Consider the following 14,517-nt stretch of genomic DNA (forward strand, 5'->3'; position numbering starts at 1 on the left):
GGGTGCGCATTCCGCCTGCTCGTTAGTTCCGGCTAATTTGAATGCGGCGGCTCCGGTTCGCTCCTGGCGGGTATTATCTGTTCATTCGTTCTCGCTATTGCGCACAAACCGCGCGAGATATAAACGGATGCCGTAATGACGTCTGACGGGGACGTTTTGGCGAAGAAAATATGCGAGGTGAAAGATCGCGTGAATCTTTCAGTGAACGTTGATTCGACAATCATAGGGCGCCGAGCGATCTCTTCGCAACGTATGTAAAAGATTAATCTGGGTAACTCGACGGGAACGACTGCGCTTGAATTACCATGAATAATGGAGGTGCAACTCGTTACGCGACAAGTGAAAAGGTGGATGGATATCTATCTTATAACATAATAATATATTTGTTGCGCGGGAAAATATAAAAATCTTTTGTCATACTTCGACGTAATGGGAGAATAAAAGTTTTATATACCAGCGAATTGATATTACTGCGAGGAAAAAAAGAATGAACTCTGTTTTCCAATATTGTTTCTTTCTCGTTGCATATAAATAGGTATGCATTAAAGAACGATCGAATGTCATCATATCGCTATCGAATGGTCATCTGGAATTTATTTCATGCCATTCGTTCCGGAAACTAAATCGTAATCGACGTACACACGTCCACAGGTGCATTATGTGGCGCGTTATCAGGTCTGGCTGATGCCCAAGTTTTAACAAACGGAAAGCGTTGGACCTGAGAGAGAGAGAAAGAGAAAGAGAGAGAAAGAGAGAGAGAGACAATGGGAATCGCTACCAAGTTCGATTGATACTAAAGTACCGCCATTGGTAACCGGAAGAAAACGGAGGGCGGGAAGACCTAGAGGAGCGTATACGCGAGACTAAACGCGAGCACCGGCGAAGACAAATAGAAGGCGGAAAGTCGGTGGAGTGTAGTCGCGGTTGTGTGTGGATAGGTGGGAATACCCCGCGCGAATACGACGTTCGGCGCGGCGGGGAATACGGCCGCAGAAAACGATAGACGCGACATCGACGGCAAATAAAGTGCGAACGGGAGAGATGGGTGATGCGAGAACGCGAAATAGAACGCCCGATAATAAAACCGGCCGAAGCGAGAGACGGAAACGGAAAGTCGGTGGCGGTGCTGTGTGTGCTGTGTGTGCATCGTCTCTCCTCCGCGCCGCCGCCGTTGCCCCGCAAGTTGCGGCGCGGTTTCATTTCGTTCCGATGGAGCGCTTATCGCGTGTTTATCTTACGCCGCATTGTTATTTCGCGCTCTCGCCCGCTCGCTCCCGCTCGCGGGAAGAAAGGACCTGGGATAATTGAACGGTACCCCGGCGTCGCCGCCCGGATTCCCATTTATATACGCGCCTTTCCAACGCCCTGGAATTATACGAGTAAGACGTGTCGTCGGGGGTCATTATATGCACGAGAGAGCACGCTCTGTATCCGACCGAGCCGCCGCCACACCGTTCCGTTTCGCCGTGCTTGTCCGCGCCTCCATTGTTTCCCGCGGGAGGGCTAATTAAAAGATGCGCCGTAAGGTATGGAACGGGGGGTACATTATTAATGCGTGCTCGGTCGGTCGCCGCCTGGGGTCAGGGCACCGTTGCCGTTTAACCATTTAACCGCGGGCGACGTGACGCGACAACGTAATTGCAGGGATCATTTTTGGTGTTTGGCGAGAATAGAGGAAAACAAAAATATCGGCCTCCGCTCGCCTCGTTCATTTCTTAATCGCTACCGTTTTAACCCTGTGATTCTGAACTATATTGGTGTTGTTCTCCAGTCTCTCTTCTTCAATTATTCGCTTTCGTTGAATATGCGCCACGGTGGAAAAATATATCCTCTTGCAATATATATACATTATAGTTTTCACAACGCGAAGATCACGATAACAAAGTGTATCTACCAACAAAGCGTTCCTACTACCAAAGATATATTAAAATAATTCTGAATAAACACCATTAGAATAATTCGATCAAATTGTACATGATAGAAATGACGGAAATGTGATTCGCGTAGACATGCTAGAAAAGATGATAGCGGTGATGGGAAGCGATGTCATTTAGGACAATTTCAAAGGCGAGTCACGCGCAGGTTACGCTCGTCCTACGAGCAATATCGTATATCTCGCCTGTCGGTCAGCTAGAGTGATATTTATGTCGAGTCGCGTGGGATAAATATGAAAAGGATATCGGGAAAATTATAGTACACGAAATTATAGTACACACGAGCTGTTGTCGCCAATATAATTTAGAGGATGCCGACGAGCATATCATTATCAATTTATTTAGCAAAAATGTTACAGCTCGCGGCGTTAGATTATGTTTAAAATAAAAATAACTTAATTTATGTTAAACTCGAGTTTCGATTATTCACTAAATAATTGAACGCAAGACGCTTCGCGTAAAAGAGTTGAAATTAACGACGGCATGTCAGCTATTTGCGACGTGTTTAATAGAATGGTAGCAACGGAATCCTCGATTTATCATCGGGGAACAAAAGATCGACGCTAGACACCTCCGAAGAAAACATTACGCTCTAAAGGGGTATTTGATTAATACGAGGATTAACTTAAACCACATAATCTGTTTGGTAATTAATAGCACAGTAGACAGGCGTCGAATTTAATATCCAAAAGATTTGCAAAAGCAGAATGATGAAAGAATCGTTACTGTTAATCGCTTTTTAACAGCTATCGTGCTTCCGTATATAAAATATGATTTTTTCCAATTATATTTTTTTTCGCGAATTTCGTGTAACGTTATTTCAAATTATCGCAATTCACTTAATCGCGTTTTTCGGAAAATAACGGATATTTCAAAGTTTAACGTTTTTAATGAAATTGTTATTTCGAGCGAGCCATGATAAAATGTTTGACTTATAAAATTATTTCAAAGATATTGAATAGATTTAAGAGAAAAGTATATTAAATTATCGCGCTAATATATAAATATGTATATATATATATATATAGCGACTTAAAAAAGAAAGAGTTATATTTCATTTAAAAGCAGGTGTCACTTTAAATCTCGCGGGAGCCGCGCTTCGGCGTTAATTAATCACCCCACGGACGAAACTGACGAAGGAACGGACGCAACTCTGGCCAAGTTTCTCGATCATCGCATATATTCCTAGAAATTCCGGAGCTTCTCCATTTTCCGATATAATTCTCCCGGCGGCGCGCGGCGGTCGCTGCTGCCGCCGAATGGAACCGCGCGCGAATTTGCATTAGCCGCGGCAATGCTTAATTAACGTGCCTTCGGCTCGTTAAGCGTTCGGTTAGCGGCAGCGCGCAATATTCCCACGTTACGGGAGAAGGACGTTCGATGAATTCGCTTAATATACGGGCGCGCCCGGAGTAATTAAATGACGTATCGCAAATCCAGATGGTGCGTCAAAGGCGCGTTGCAATTACGCGAGCCGCGCGTTACGAGCTTATCGCGAACGCGGTATACGTTCGCACGTGCGTGCAAACAGCAGAGGGGCTGTCCCTATAGAACATATCCCTTTCCCGCGCACGCAACGGGAGTTTAAATCAAGGCAGATGCGATCGAAGTGTCGTATTTAAAAGTTAATTAGCCCGACTTCCGCGGCTCCGCACATTTTTTGTGCTCGCCTTCCCGCCGCGCCGCGCGCCGTGCTCGCCCGCGTTAATTGCGCGACCGGCACTCGGAGTCGTAATTTCGAGTCAATCGACAATGTAATTAGAGATACAAGAATGTTGCAGATCTCTCTTTTCACGTTCTCTCTCACTTATTTTTCTTTCTCGCAATTTTCTTACTTTTCCTTTGTCGTTTGGAACGTTAAAAGAGGACAATATAAATTCTTGCAAATAAGCTTTTGTAAATACAGTCATGGTTATTGATTTATAGGATTTACTCTCATAGTTATATGTAATGTTATAAATTTAATGATCGTACCACATACATATTGTACATCAAAAGCGCCGTTTGTACCCACAATTATCGAGAACAGAAACGTATATTATCATATATTATCAGAATCCGATAATCCAAAGAAGATCTGATAATTAGCTAATTTCTGTTATACATTTTTTTAATCTTTCTTCAACAGATATTAATCGGTCAATTTTAGCAGTTTTATGACATACCTACACATGCGCGCGAGAGAAAAGTAGAACAAAAACTATTTTTACCCGGAGCACAAGCTCGCTCACGGCAGCCCTGCCCAAAACTCATAAGACTTAATTTAACGCTTAATTTATGTTAAATCATTAATCCACTTACTATTTTAAACACTCGCTGAAAATACTGACCTCTGACGAAAGTCATCGCCCAAAAAATATCCAAGCTACTCACCTGGAACAAAGAAAAACAAATAGATTATTCATACGAGAAAGGAGTCTTTGTTCGGTCAAAGCAGACTTTGATAGAAGTTAGAATATCACAAATTAAATTGATCGTCAATTTTTAATAATAAAGATACCAATCTTAAAATTCTACAAATAAATTATTTTCTGTTTGACTTTTTGCATAGATCATGCATGCATATTTAATATCTCCAAGCGCAGTATAATTTTATCACAACATTATTTTTCTTTTAACTATTTTATTTTAATCAATATAGAAAATTTTATTCAATAATATTATACATAAAATTGCAATTTAAAATGTTAATTATAATAAAACTAACGTTTCATAAAGATTTATATAAAACGCTAGCACAGATAATATATACATATAATCTTTATTAATTTCTTTACACGATAACGTGGATACACGCAAAAGCTGTAGCAAAAGATAAATTTCCAATTAAGAAACCTGCATAGGCGTCAGATTGTAAATGAAAAAGAAATGCATAAACTAAAAGCGGTATTAAACGAGTTTCGCGAGAATTTCATCGTACTAGAAGATTTATTCCAATAATTTTTATGGCAAAAAATGTCTTCAGAGTAAATAAACCGTTTATGTGTTAATAAAAAAAATAAAAATGTGCAATGCAAACAAATAAATCAGCAGCAATTAATCAATATATGTGCGCAAATAGTTAAAAACTTCCATCTATTCAAATATTCGCATTGCTCTCTCAAAAACATAATTTATGCTGTGCAAAAGCATTTCAAATGCACATGGTGTTACTAAATTACACGAAACTAACAAGGTATATTTCTCCGCCAAGGTTTCAAGTAGACATTTCCATATTAGGAATGGCGCGTTGCTAATTATGAAAATAACGGGTACTTTGGAATCCAGACTATAGATCAATCAAACTGACGGAGAGACTTATCGATCTGGCGATGTATGACTTATGGAACATCCCACGTAATTTCCTTTGCAATTTAAACTAAGTAACAAGATCCCGAAAGAGAGTAAACCTCATTACGGAGTATACGTATTTCAGAAAGCCATTTTCTGCATGGTTGCGTTTACACTGCATCCATTTCGCATTCACACTTTAAACGGTTTGCGATTCGTTAATGCAAGATACCTGCCTGCTATTTCGGCAAAAATCTACTTTCGTGTACTTTTATAAATAACTCTTTATAAGCTTTATATAATGCTAACTCGCAATAGAAAATGTGGATCACACAAATTCTCTGTACGTCACAAAATAATGCTCAATTAAATTTCAAATATTTGGTATACTTTGATATTTTATCGCGAGTGTAAATACACGGAAAGAACGATTTTGTTGAAAGGTCTAAAAATTTTGCTAAAGATTTGAAAATAATTTTTTGTTGAATCATCAAAATAATTTGTTGGAATGTTAAAACTGATAAGCATTGCTATAAAACGTTTTGATATTTTAGCAATCATTTTGACTTTTGCACAAAATTATTTTGATTATTAAACAAAAATTATTTTCAAATCTGGATTCAACAAAATTGTTCTTTCCGTGTAGCAATTTAAAACAAAAATAACGATATGCATATGATCTTTTCGCGAAAAATCTGAATGTACATAAAATACAAAACAGCTGATTTGATTCGTTAAATGATTATTCAACGCACTCGTATGCATAAATTTCCGTGATGGGAAATTCACGAGGTTGAAAGACCGTATCTTAAGTACACCGTGAACCGGGGTGAACTGCACGAAATAAAGCACAAGAAGAGACGACAGAGAGGCAGCCGCGAAAAGAGTGAGAAAAATGATATATTTCAGCTCGTATGCAAAACAGAAAGATGCGAGAGTGAGACGGCAGACGATGAGATGTAATATAGTAGAGGATGCAACGGAGGGAAAAGCGCTAGGCCGGCTCGAATGAACGAGATAAAGTCGCACGATTTTTCCTCACGTGTCGCGTGCGACTGCGAATATAAACAGGCTTTCCCCGAGCGAGTTTTCCCCTCTTGGCTGTGGCCTACGAAGTGTGCCCATAGAAAATCTGCGACAATTCAGGCGCCACGGTGCACGACCGAGAGAAACGAGAGGGAGTCTTTGACGGGCGAGAGGAGGGGGGTAGTCGCGGGAGGGTGGTTCGGGTGATAAGGAATAGAGCGGGCGAGGAGGGTGGAAGTCGCGCTCCACGAGAAAGGGAGGTAAGGAGGAACGGTGAAAAGAAAGGGATCCAAGCGATGCTGCACACTCGTCGGGGTTCAATTCCGCGTGAAAACGCTTTCGAGACTTTAGATGTATAGCGGCAGGCGGAGAGGTTGGAAAATTTCAAGGAAACACGAACGGACTGCCTCTTTATTATTGAGACCAGCTCATGAAAGTATCAATCGAATGTTTATTTCTGTAGATTTGCACTTATTAACACAATTAACGGACGATAATTATTGACTCACAGACAATAATTTTACCGCGCATTTTACTATTTCAGAGAAGTATCTCCACCGATGAGTCATGAGAAGAACAGATAAATACAAAACTTTGAAGTGATAAGTGCCAAGGGAGTAACCACTCTTGAATTTCAGTGTACAACTAGTTAGAATTCCGTTGAATTCCGTTGAAATTTGACGCAATCCGGTAAAGTCCATTGAAGTCCGACGTAATCCGATAAAAATGTAGTCAAGGTCGTCACTTTTGCAATGATTAAAAAAAGATCATCAGTTTTGATCGAGTTTTTTGGAAGCCCTTGTCCGAACATTAATATAATTCGTTTGGAAGTTTGGTTGAAAAATTTCGCCGGCGCGTTTTCAGACGAAGACCCGAAAAGTGGCAACCATATCCATAAAAGTCTAGACGAAGTCTGATGTATACCGATGAATTCCGGTGTAGTCCGTGAAGTCCAGTGGAGTCTTGAAGTCAGAAGTCCAGGTGTATATATATTTTCTGAGTGGTTACCCCCTTGACAAATACTAAAAACTAAAGGATTTTCGAATTTTTATTTCTATTATTTTATTACATGCGGAAAGATTGCGATTTTGTTGAAAGATTCTAAAATTTAGCTGGCTAGAGATCAGAAAATAATTTTGTTAAATAATCAAAATAATTAAATTTGAAACTTAAACTGATTATTAAAATATTAAAATTTTTTCCAGCAGTGCTCACCAATATTGAGTTTCCAATATAATTATTTCAATAATCCAACAAAATTATTTTCAGATTTGTATTCAGCTAAATTTTAGCTTATTTCAGTTCTATACACGGAAAATCATTCCATACATAAATAATATAAGCCGTTTTTATGTACGATATCTATTCATTAGAAAAAAGTAAAATTCTAGTAGGCATATCGTAAATTTCAAGAGAGGCTTTTATAAGTTTTCATCTTTCTGTCTATTGCTATTCATAGAGAAATTTCGTTGTCAATAGTCCTATAAATTTACCAAAGTATACATCGGGTTTCGTTATCCGAAGGATCCTCTTATAAGAGTTTCAAGACAAGATACTGACAAGGCATCGAAGGAGTGAGAAAGCGTTCTTAGCGAGTGAGAAAGTTGCAGTTGACGTTAAATCTTTACACGAGATTAGCTTCGTCCTCATGAAGTCTATCTGACAAAAGAATAAAACGATGACTCGTGGTGTTCTCAACTTTGGCAATATAGCAGTATCGATTATATGTCGCAATGCTATCGCAAAAGAATCGATATTTGCACACATACGTAATAAAACAATTCCTTTTTATAATTTTTATAATTATTTCCTAATAAATAATTATTTTATTTTAATATTTTAAATTTATTATAAAATTATCAATATTTATCTCATGCACAATAAAATACAAAGAAAAAATTAAGAAACTCAAACTATTAAAAAGTGAATTCGTTGCAAATAATCGAATAAAAAAATGCTAATCGCTAATAAAAAAACTAAAACAAGACACACGCTAATACCTATAGCTGTATACCTACATATATTTATATGACGATCCATAACGCTGATAAAGTCTTTTGCAAAAGCAACTCGCATAACGAACCATTAGAGCAAGTAATTAGAACGAGTTCATAAAATCAAAATGCCATATATTTATTGCAATCATAAAAAAGCAAATTAGGTATGCAATAAAACGAAAAATAAAAAATAATAATGGACAGCACAAATGATCTTATCCATGCTGCTGAATTACAAAGATAAGATTATTAGCGGCATATAAAATCTTGTCGAAAAGAAACGATCGTCAAGCCGGAAATCGTTTCGTCACGTGCAATGAGATGTATGCAGTAGATCGTGAAAGGGGAAAGTGTCGGCTAATGCACGTGGGTGGTGAAGGGAGGAAATTCGAGAAGGGAGATATTTTTACGATGGTAATAAATCTGACCTCGATGCAAGGTAGGTAAATTCGATTTACGGCCGGCAATAAATATTACCACAGAGACACGTTTCAATTACTCGGAACGGTGTGTATCTCCCCCCCTCCCCCGAGGATAACTGACTACTTCATCGTCGATCACTACTGGATGACCAATTGGCTCTCGTTTACAGTAGTTACATCTGCGGCGTGATTTACCGCGCGATTGCTAAGGCGCAACGCGCAACGAGTTCTCACCACCACTACCGGCGCACGTTATAACGTCTCCATTCTGAAGCTGCAAAAATTTCTCAACCGTAGATATCGTAGAATATATCAAAGTGCCACTTGCTTTGTGCCACGTCAGTCAGTGACACGCTTGTTATCAATTTTATCAGAGATTACGTTAGAAATAATCTAATATACGGGGGTTATAGATTTATTTAAATAAAATTATTTGAGTTTGTGTCCTGAAGCTGCAAAAATCCCATCTCAATCGTATATCGATAGAATGTATTGAGTCAGTGGCACGCCTGTTATCAATTTTATCAGAGATGATCTAATATCATTAAATTTATTCTAATGTAAAATTATTTGAAATATTCAATTGTAGAAAATATTGAACTGAGAGGCTAGAAAATTTTACGCAGGTACTTTTATGTGTGACATAAAATCGTTTCATTCCTCTATGCCGTTTATATTGCGTTTACGACCTACTTGTCGCGATACTGCTTTCGTTGCGCATTTATGCCCTGCAATGTTGATTTAATGTTCAAGCTGACGATAATTAACAAACGCGATTCACCATCAGGCTTGACAGCTTAATTTAGTGTAAAGAAGTTCGTTCGCACTAATTACAGTTAATTCTCTCTGAGATAGTCTTTATTCGCGGAAGCACAGAAAACAATGTATTTATAGCTGCATGTTACATATAATCGTAATGTCAAAAGTAGATGCACAAAAGAATAATGCGCTGCAAAATTAATGCTGTTACAAAAAAAAGCTTTGTATAAAAATTAGTAATGAGAAACCGCATAGCAGACAAGTTAAATTTCCATTAAATAGGTGCAAAATAAAAATTTTTGGAGTACTACTTTTAATTCGAGCACATTTATGTCCATGTGCGACTCCTCGTCGCTTAATCGAATCAGAATATTACGGCAAATTACTCACGAAAAGTTACAATCTAAAAGTTACGCGATAGCATAATTCTCAGAATGAAAATTTCAGTATCGCGCCGCTTTTAGCTATGTGTTTCGAGAGAACGCATGCTTGAGTTTTGCATTTAAGTAGCCTTCAGAAATCCTCTTCGCTTAATCAAATCGTAATATCGCGCATTAGCGTGAGGCACGGCAGCAAATTCAATGGCAATTCGAAGCGGATTTATAGCATAAGCGCGACGTTTCAACTGGCAAGCTTTAATCTATTGATGATGGGATTATCGACATTTTACGTTGGTACTTAGCAGGGCTGTCGGTTGGATTTACAGGGATGAATATTACAGAGTAATTACTCTAATCCTACAATACAGCAAGGCGTAGCGACATTTTCAAACTCTCAGTTATACAACAGATTAAATACGATGTAAATACAATTGAAATGCAATTCCTCCTTCGAAACTGCGTTCAAGAAAGAAAGAGCAACGATATGTACACAAAATATTAAAATTTGATTTCTATCTAATAATTTATTAATTCTAATTCGTATTCGCTCTGAAATTTCTTTAATTGATACTCGCGGGTCCAGGAGTACCCGACAAATCTTTAAATTAATTTATTCTTGCCTTTCCTCTTTGCTTAACATAATTGAACAATTGTTTTTTTCATTTTGAAGGTCAAAATTCGAGGAATAAAAATTACATAATTTAAAATTATGTAAAGTTGTGAAAAACATTTGTTAAAAACAATTTTTCACAACGTTACCTGAAGATTTGGCGCGTAACTGAAAACTGTTTGAGTCCACTGAACCCGCGAATACCGATTAGGGCTAAATCGAGGGTTAAATATAACTTCGAATATATGTAACGTTGTACGATTCAACAATTTTGTCTTGCGTATACTTCTTTGTTTATTATATATTTGTTCTAAAACAAATTGGACTTGAAAATAGAACAACCGATCGATTTACAAAAAAAAACTTTTATTTTTATTGTATTGGACTTTGAGAATCTGATTAATGTGTTTAACTTCCAAATTTAAATCCTTGCTTTGAAAAACAGGATTTGTTACATTTCGCGTATTGTTTCATTGGCTAGCTCATACACGCATATAATATATCTTGATGCACGAATTTGTAAAATAACATTCTGTTTACTTTCGAATAATATTTACTCCGCTTATTCGTATACTTGCATAAAATACCTTTTCACATAGTAAGTTATGCCGTTTTTCATTTATTCTACATTGAATGCGAATCCGCAAATGCAAACTTTCTATTGTAATAATGGTGATTTTTTTTCAGTAATCCTTTGACAAATCAATGAAAGCATTTCGCAATTTACTTCTATACTTCTATGATACAAGAAGAGATATATTTTTATTGTTACACAATCAAAAATAAATTGGCTTGCTTCTTGTATATGTAGCTTTTTCCTTTTTTCCGCAAATCTTCGCGATGTCATTATTAATTTAAATATTATAGAACTACTGTCACATTTTGCGTTTTATGCCATGCTTACGATCGAATTTTCTTTACGATATTCTTTCGTTTTACAAATGATTTAAATGTTAGCGCATATACATGCTTGCAAAACAATCGATATTTCTATCATCCACATATAAATACATTCGTTACAACTATATGCATTTATTGTCATTGGAAATGTAAATTATAAGAAAATGCAGCCAATATTGAGAACAATATAATTATTATGTATGTGTCCTACATAAAATATTTAATAAAAAAATATTTAATAAATTATGACTTCATCGCAAAGCAAAGCAACTGTGAGTTAAATATTCTTTTTGATGCTTTTGACAAAAGCAATTATATTTATAAATATACTTTTCATCTGATAGTTGTCAAAGCGAATCGGTCTGAAGCACGTTTTACACATACGTATGTTGATTTAGTCTACGTACAATTAAACTTGAGGCTCCAAAGGTGCGGGGAATAATTAAGTCAATAAATTACATAACGCCATCCACCGCGTATTCCAACTTGGTATACTGTCGGATATTACATTCACAAAGCTCCCCGGAGCTTTGCAATCACTGCCGACATAGGTAGGTACATACATTCCGAACATTCGCGATCGTATCATATTATGCACACGCGGAATATGGATAGTACCGAACGCAAATTAGGCGCTCTGACTAAAACATAACGCGAATACGTTGGAACAATCGCAGGATAAGTTTGACGTGCGATATTAAGGCACATCAAAGAAAATAATACTCTGCAGTTGCAATAATATAAATATAAAATAAAGCGGCGCGTTTAAATATGCATAAAGCCTGAGGCCTGAAGAGACATCAGTGCTATATAGACTGTGCCAAAAACTCGTTCATTTTTTAGAATATTTCAATATTTAGAACGACCGGTTTTTCGATACGGAAGAAATATTGCATATCAGATATAGAATATTTCTATTCCAATCGTTTGCAGCAGAAAGATATCCTTTACTTCAGTACGGCTTCGATTAATTGTTTTAATTACTAGAATTCGATGAAAAATTCCGAATTAAAAAAAAACGAATTTATTGCGTGCCAACGGACTGAAATAATTCTATCGAGTGTGCGGCAACATTATTTTAACGAAGTTTATTCGCAATCCAAATAACTCCATACTTGGTGTAATTAAGGATATTATAGAAATTACAAATGGGGAACTATACGTTATCTCTACTGATGCTTTCTCAAGAAGTTAAACAAAACAATAGCAGCGATAACGAAACTCAAGACAGTTGTGCAAACGGAAAGATATACACATATATGCGTTCAGCAGTTCGCCGTAGCGCGAACGAATTTCACCTTGTATGCACTCGCAACGATGCAACCAACTGGAGGACACTATGGAGGAATGAATAGGCACTTGCATTAAGTAAACAAGTTACAATTTGCATATATTCATGGTGCGAAGCGCAATGTGGTTCCAGCTGCAGTACTTTTACTTTAGAGAACCTTAATTTCAGCGAATTCTACCTCCGTTACAACATTTTCGGAATATTTCAATATCTTCGCCGTATTTCATTCCTAGCTTCTCATTGACATCTGCACAATTCTTACAAGTATTTCGCCGAATATAATGTTAACCAAACACAAGTAAATTTCAGGATGGAAAATGTAAATTTTTCAAATTGAAAATGTATAAATTTTAAAATGCAACTTATTGCTTTCATTATTATTTAATAATTTTTCTTCAATTAATTTATTTCGAGGTAGGTATTACGGAAAGACACTTGTGCAAACCAGCTATGCAAAACAGAAACGCATGCTGTTATTAATATTTTGACACAACACTAATTAAGTTTTTGATGCATTATTGAAAACCGCTAATTATTTAACATATATTAGGATAGCCAAATGAAACGTAGCGAAAGCCTATAATGTAATTTAGTTGCGCTGACCTGTGATCATCGTTGGTGGGGTAAAAGCTCTGTGCTTGTCGACTTGCAATACCGTGCCGAGGTTGATGCATCTTCTATTGTAGCGCTGACTTTTCGAAATTTGAACACAGCAACTATAGAAACGTCCAAAAAGAAGCAGCGTACAGTAATTCGATTTTTGACTGCCGAAGGAGTAAGTCCAGCAGGAATTCATCACAAAATGCTTACAGTGTATGGCGAGCATTAATTGTTTCTGTAAATTTGTATGAAAATGGTCGGTACGATATGGTCGAATTTCATTGAAGGATGATCCGCGTCCAGATCAAGCACATGTGGCCATTACGGAAGAAAATTTTACGGCGGATGGATAAACTGATTTGAGCTGACAGGCACATAATAGAAGATGAAATTGCAAATACTGTAGAAATCAGTCGTGGCAGTGTTTACATCATTATTCATGAAAAGCTTGCGTATCAGAAAGTCTGCGTCTAATGGATACCTCGACAACTTTCTGATAAACAGAAAACACGGAACGCGTTAGACTGTGCCAGCAATATCTCAGTCGATACGAAAAGCAGGGTGATGAATTCCTGCTGTACTTTCTCCTTCGGCAGTCAAAAATCGAATTAGTGCACGCTGCTCCTCTTTGAACGCTTCTCCATCTCGTATATTGCTGTATTCAAATTTCGAAAAGTCAGCGCTACAATAGCAGGTGCATCAACCTCGGCGCGGTGTTACAAGTCGACAAGCAGGATTACCATCCGATCAACGATGATCACAGATCAGCGCTCCTAAATTACATTACAGCTTCCGCTACGTTTCATTTTACTGCCCCAATATATATATATAATTTATTAAATAAACTTCTATTCTTTTTATTTGCATTTTATAATCATACAAGGATATATATACATAGAAGTGTGTGTGTGTGTGTGTATGTGTGTGTGCGTGTGCGCGTGTGTGCGTGTGCGCGTGTGCGCGTGTGCGCGTGTGCGCGTGTGCGCGTGTGCGCGTGTGCGTGTGTGCGTGTGTGCGTGTGTGCGTGTGCGCGTGTGCGCGTGTGCGTGTGTGCGTGTGTGCGTGTGTGTGTGTGTGTGTGTGTGTGTATGTGTGTGTAAATCACGAAATAGAATTTGATAGGTTCTTTGCACTTACTTTCTTCAGTCATCAATTGATTGACATGAATACATATGTATATATATGTATATTTTTTTTATTCATGTAAATTGTATATTTTTAATATTTTTTTAATTTACAATGAATAATAATAAAATTTTTTTGCTTTCAGAAAATTAATCAAGCGGTCCGGAAGGCGGTAGCGAAGGAGCGGCGGAAAAATGGACCCA

At 37.5% G+C, this 14,517-nt stretch overlaps 1 protein-coding gene across 4 annotated transcripts in view; it reads right to left on the minus strand.

Annotated features, from left to right (window-relative positions):
• LOC105458087 overlaps window positions 1-14,517 on the minus strand; it is a 328,659-nt gene that overhangs the window by 249,210 nt on the left and 64,932 nt on the right. Inside the window, exon 3 of one of the 4 annotated variants that reach the window (XM_011703156.1) lies at window positions 3,928-4,307. The exons of the other annotated variants lie outside the window; for them this stretch is intronic. Coding sequence (XP_011701458.1) covers window positions 4,215-4,307 — 93 coding nt within the window. The 3' untranslated portion in view covers window positions 3,928-4,214. Of the gene's footprint in view, window positions 1-3,927; window positions 4,308-14,517 lie in introns of those variants that run through there. 4 annotated transcript variants of the gene reach the window in all.

Source organism: Wasmannia auropunctata, unplaced genomic scaffold, assembly GCF_000956235.1.
Source record: "Wasmannia auropunctata unplaced genomic scaffold, wasmannia.A_1.0 LD334694.1, whole genome shotgun sequence".
NCBI lineage: Eukaryota > Metazoa > Arthropoda > Insecta > Hymenoptera > Formicidae > Wasmannia > Wasmannia auropunctata.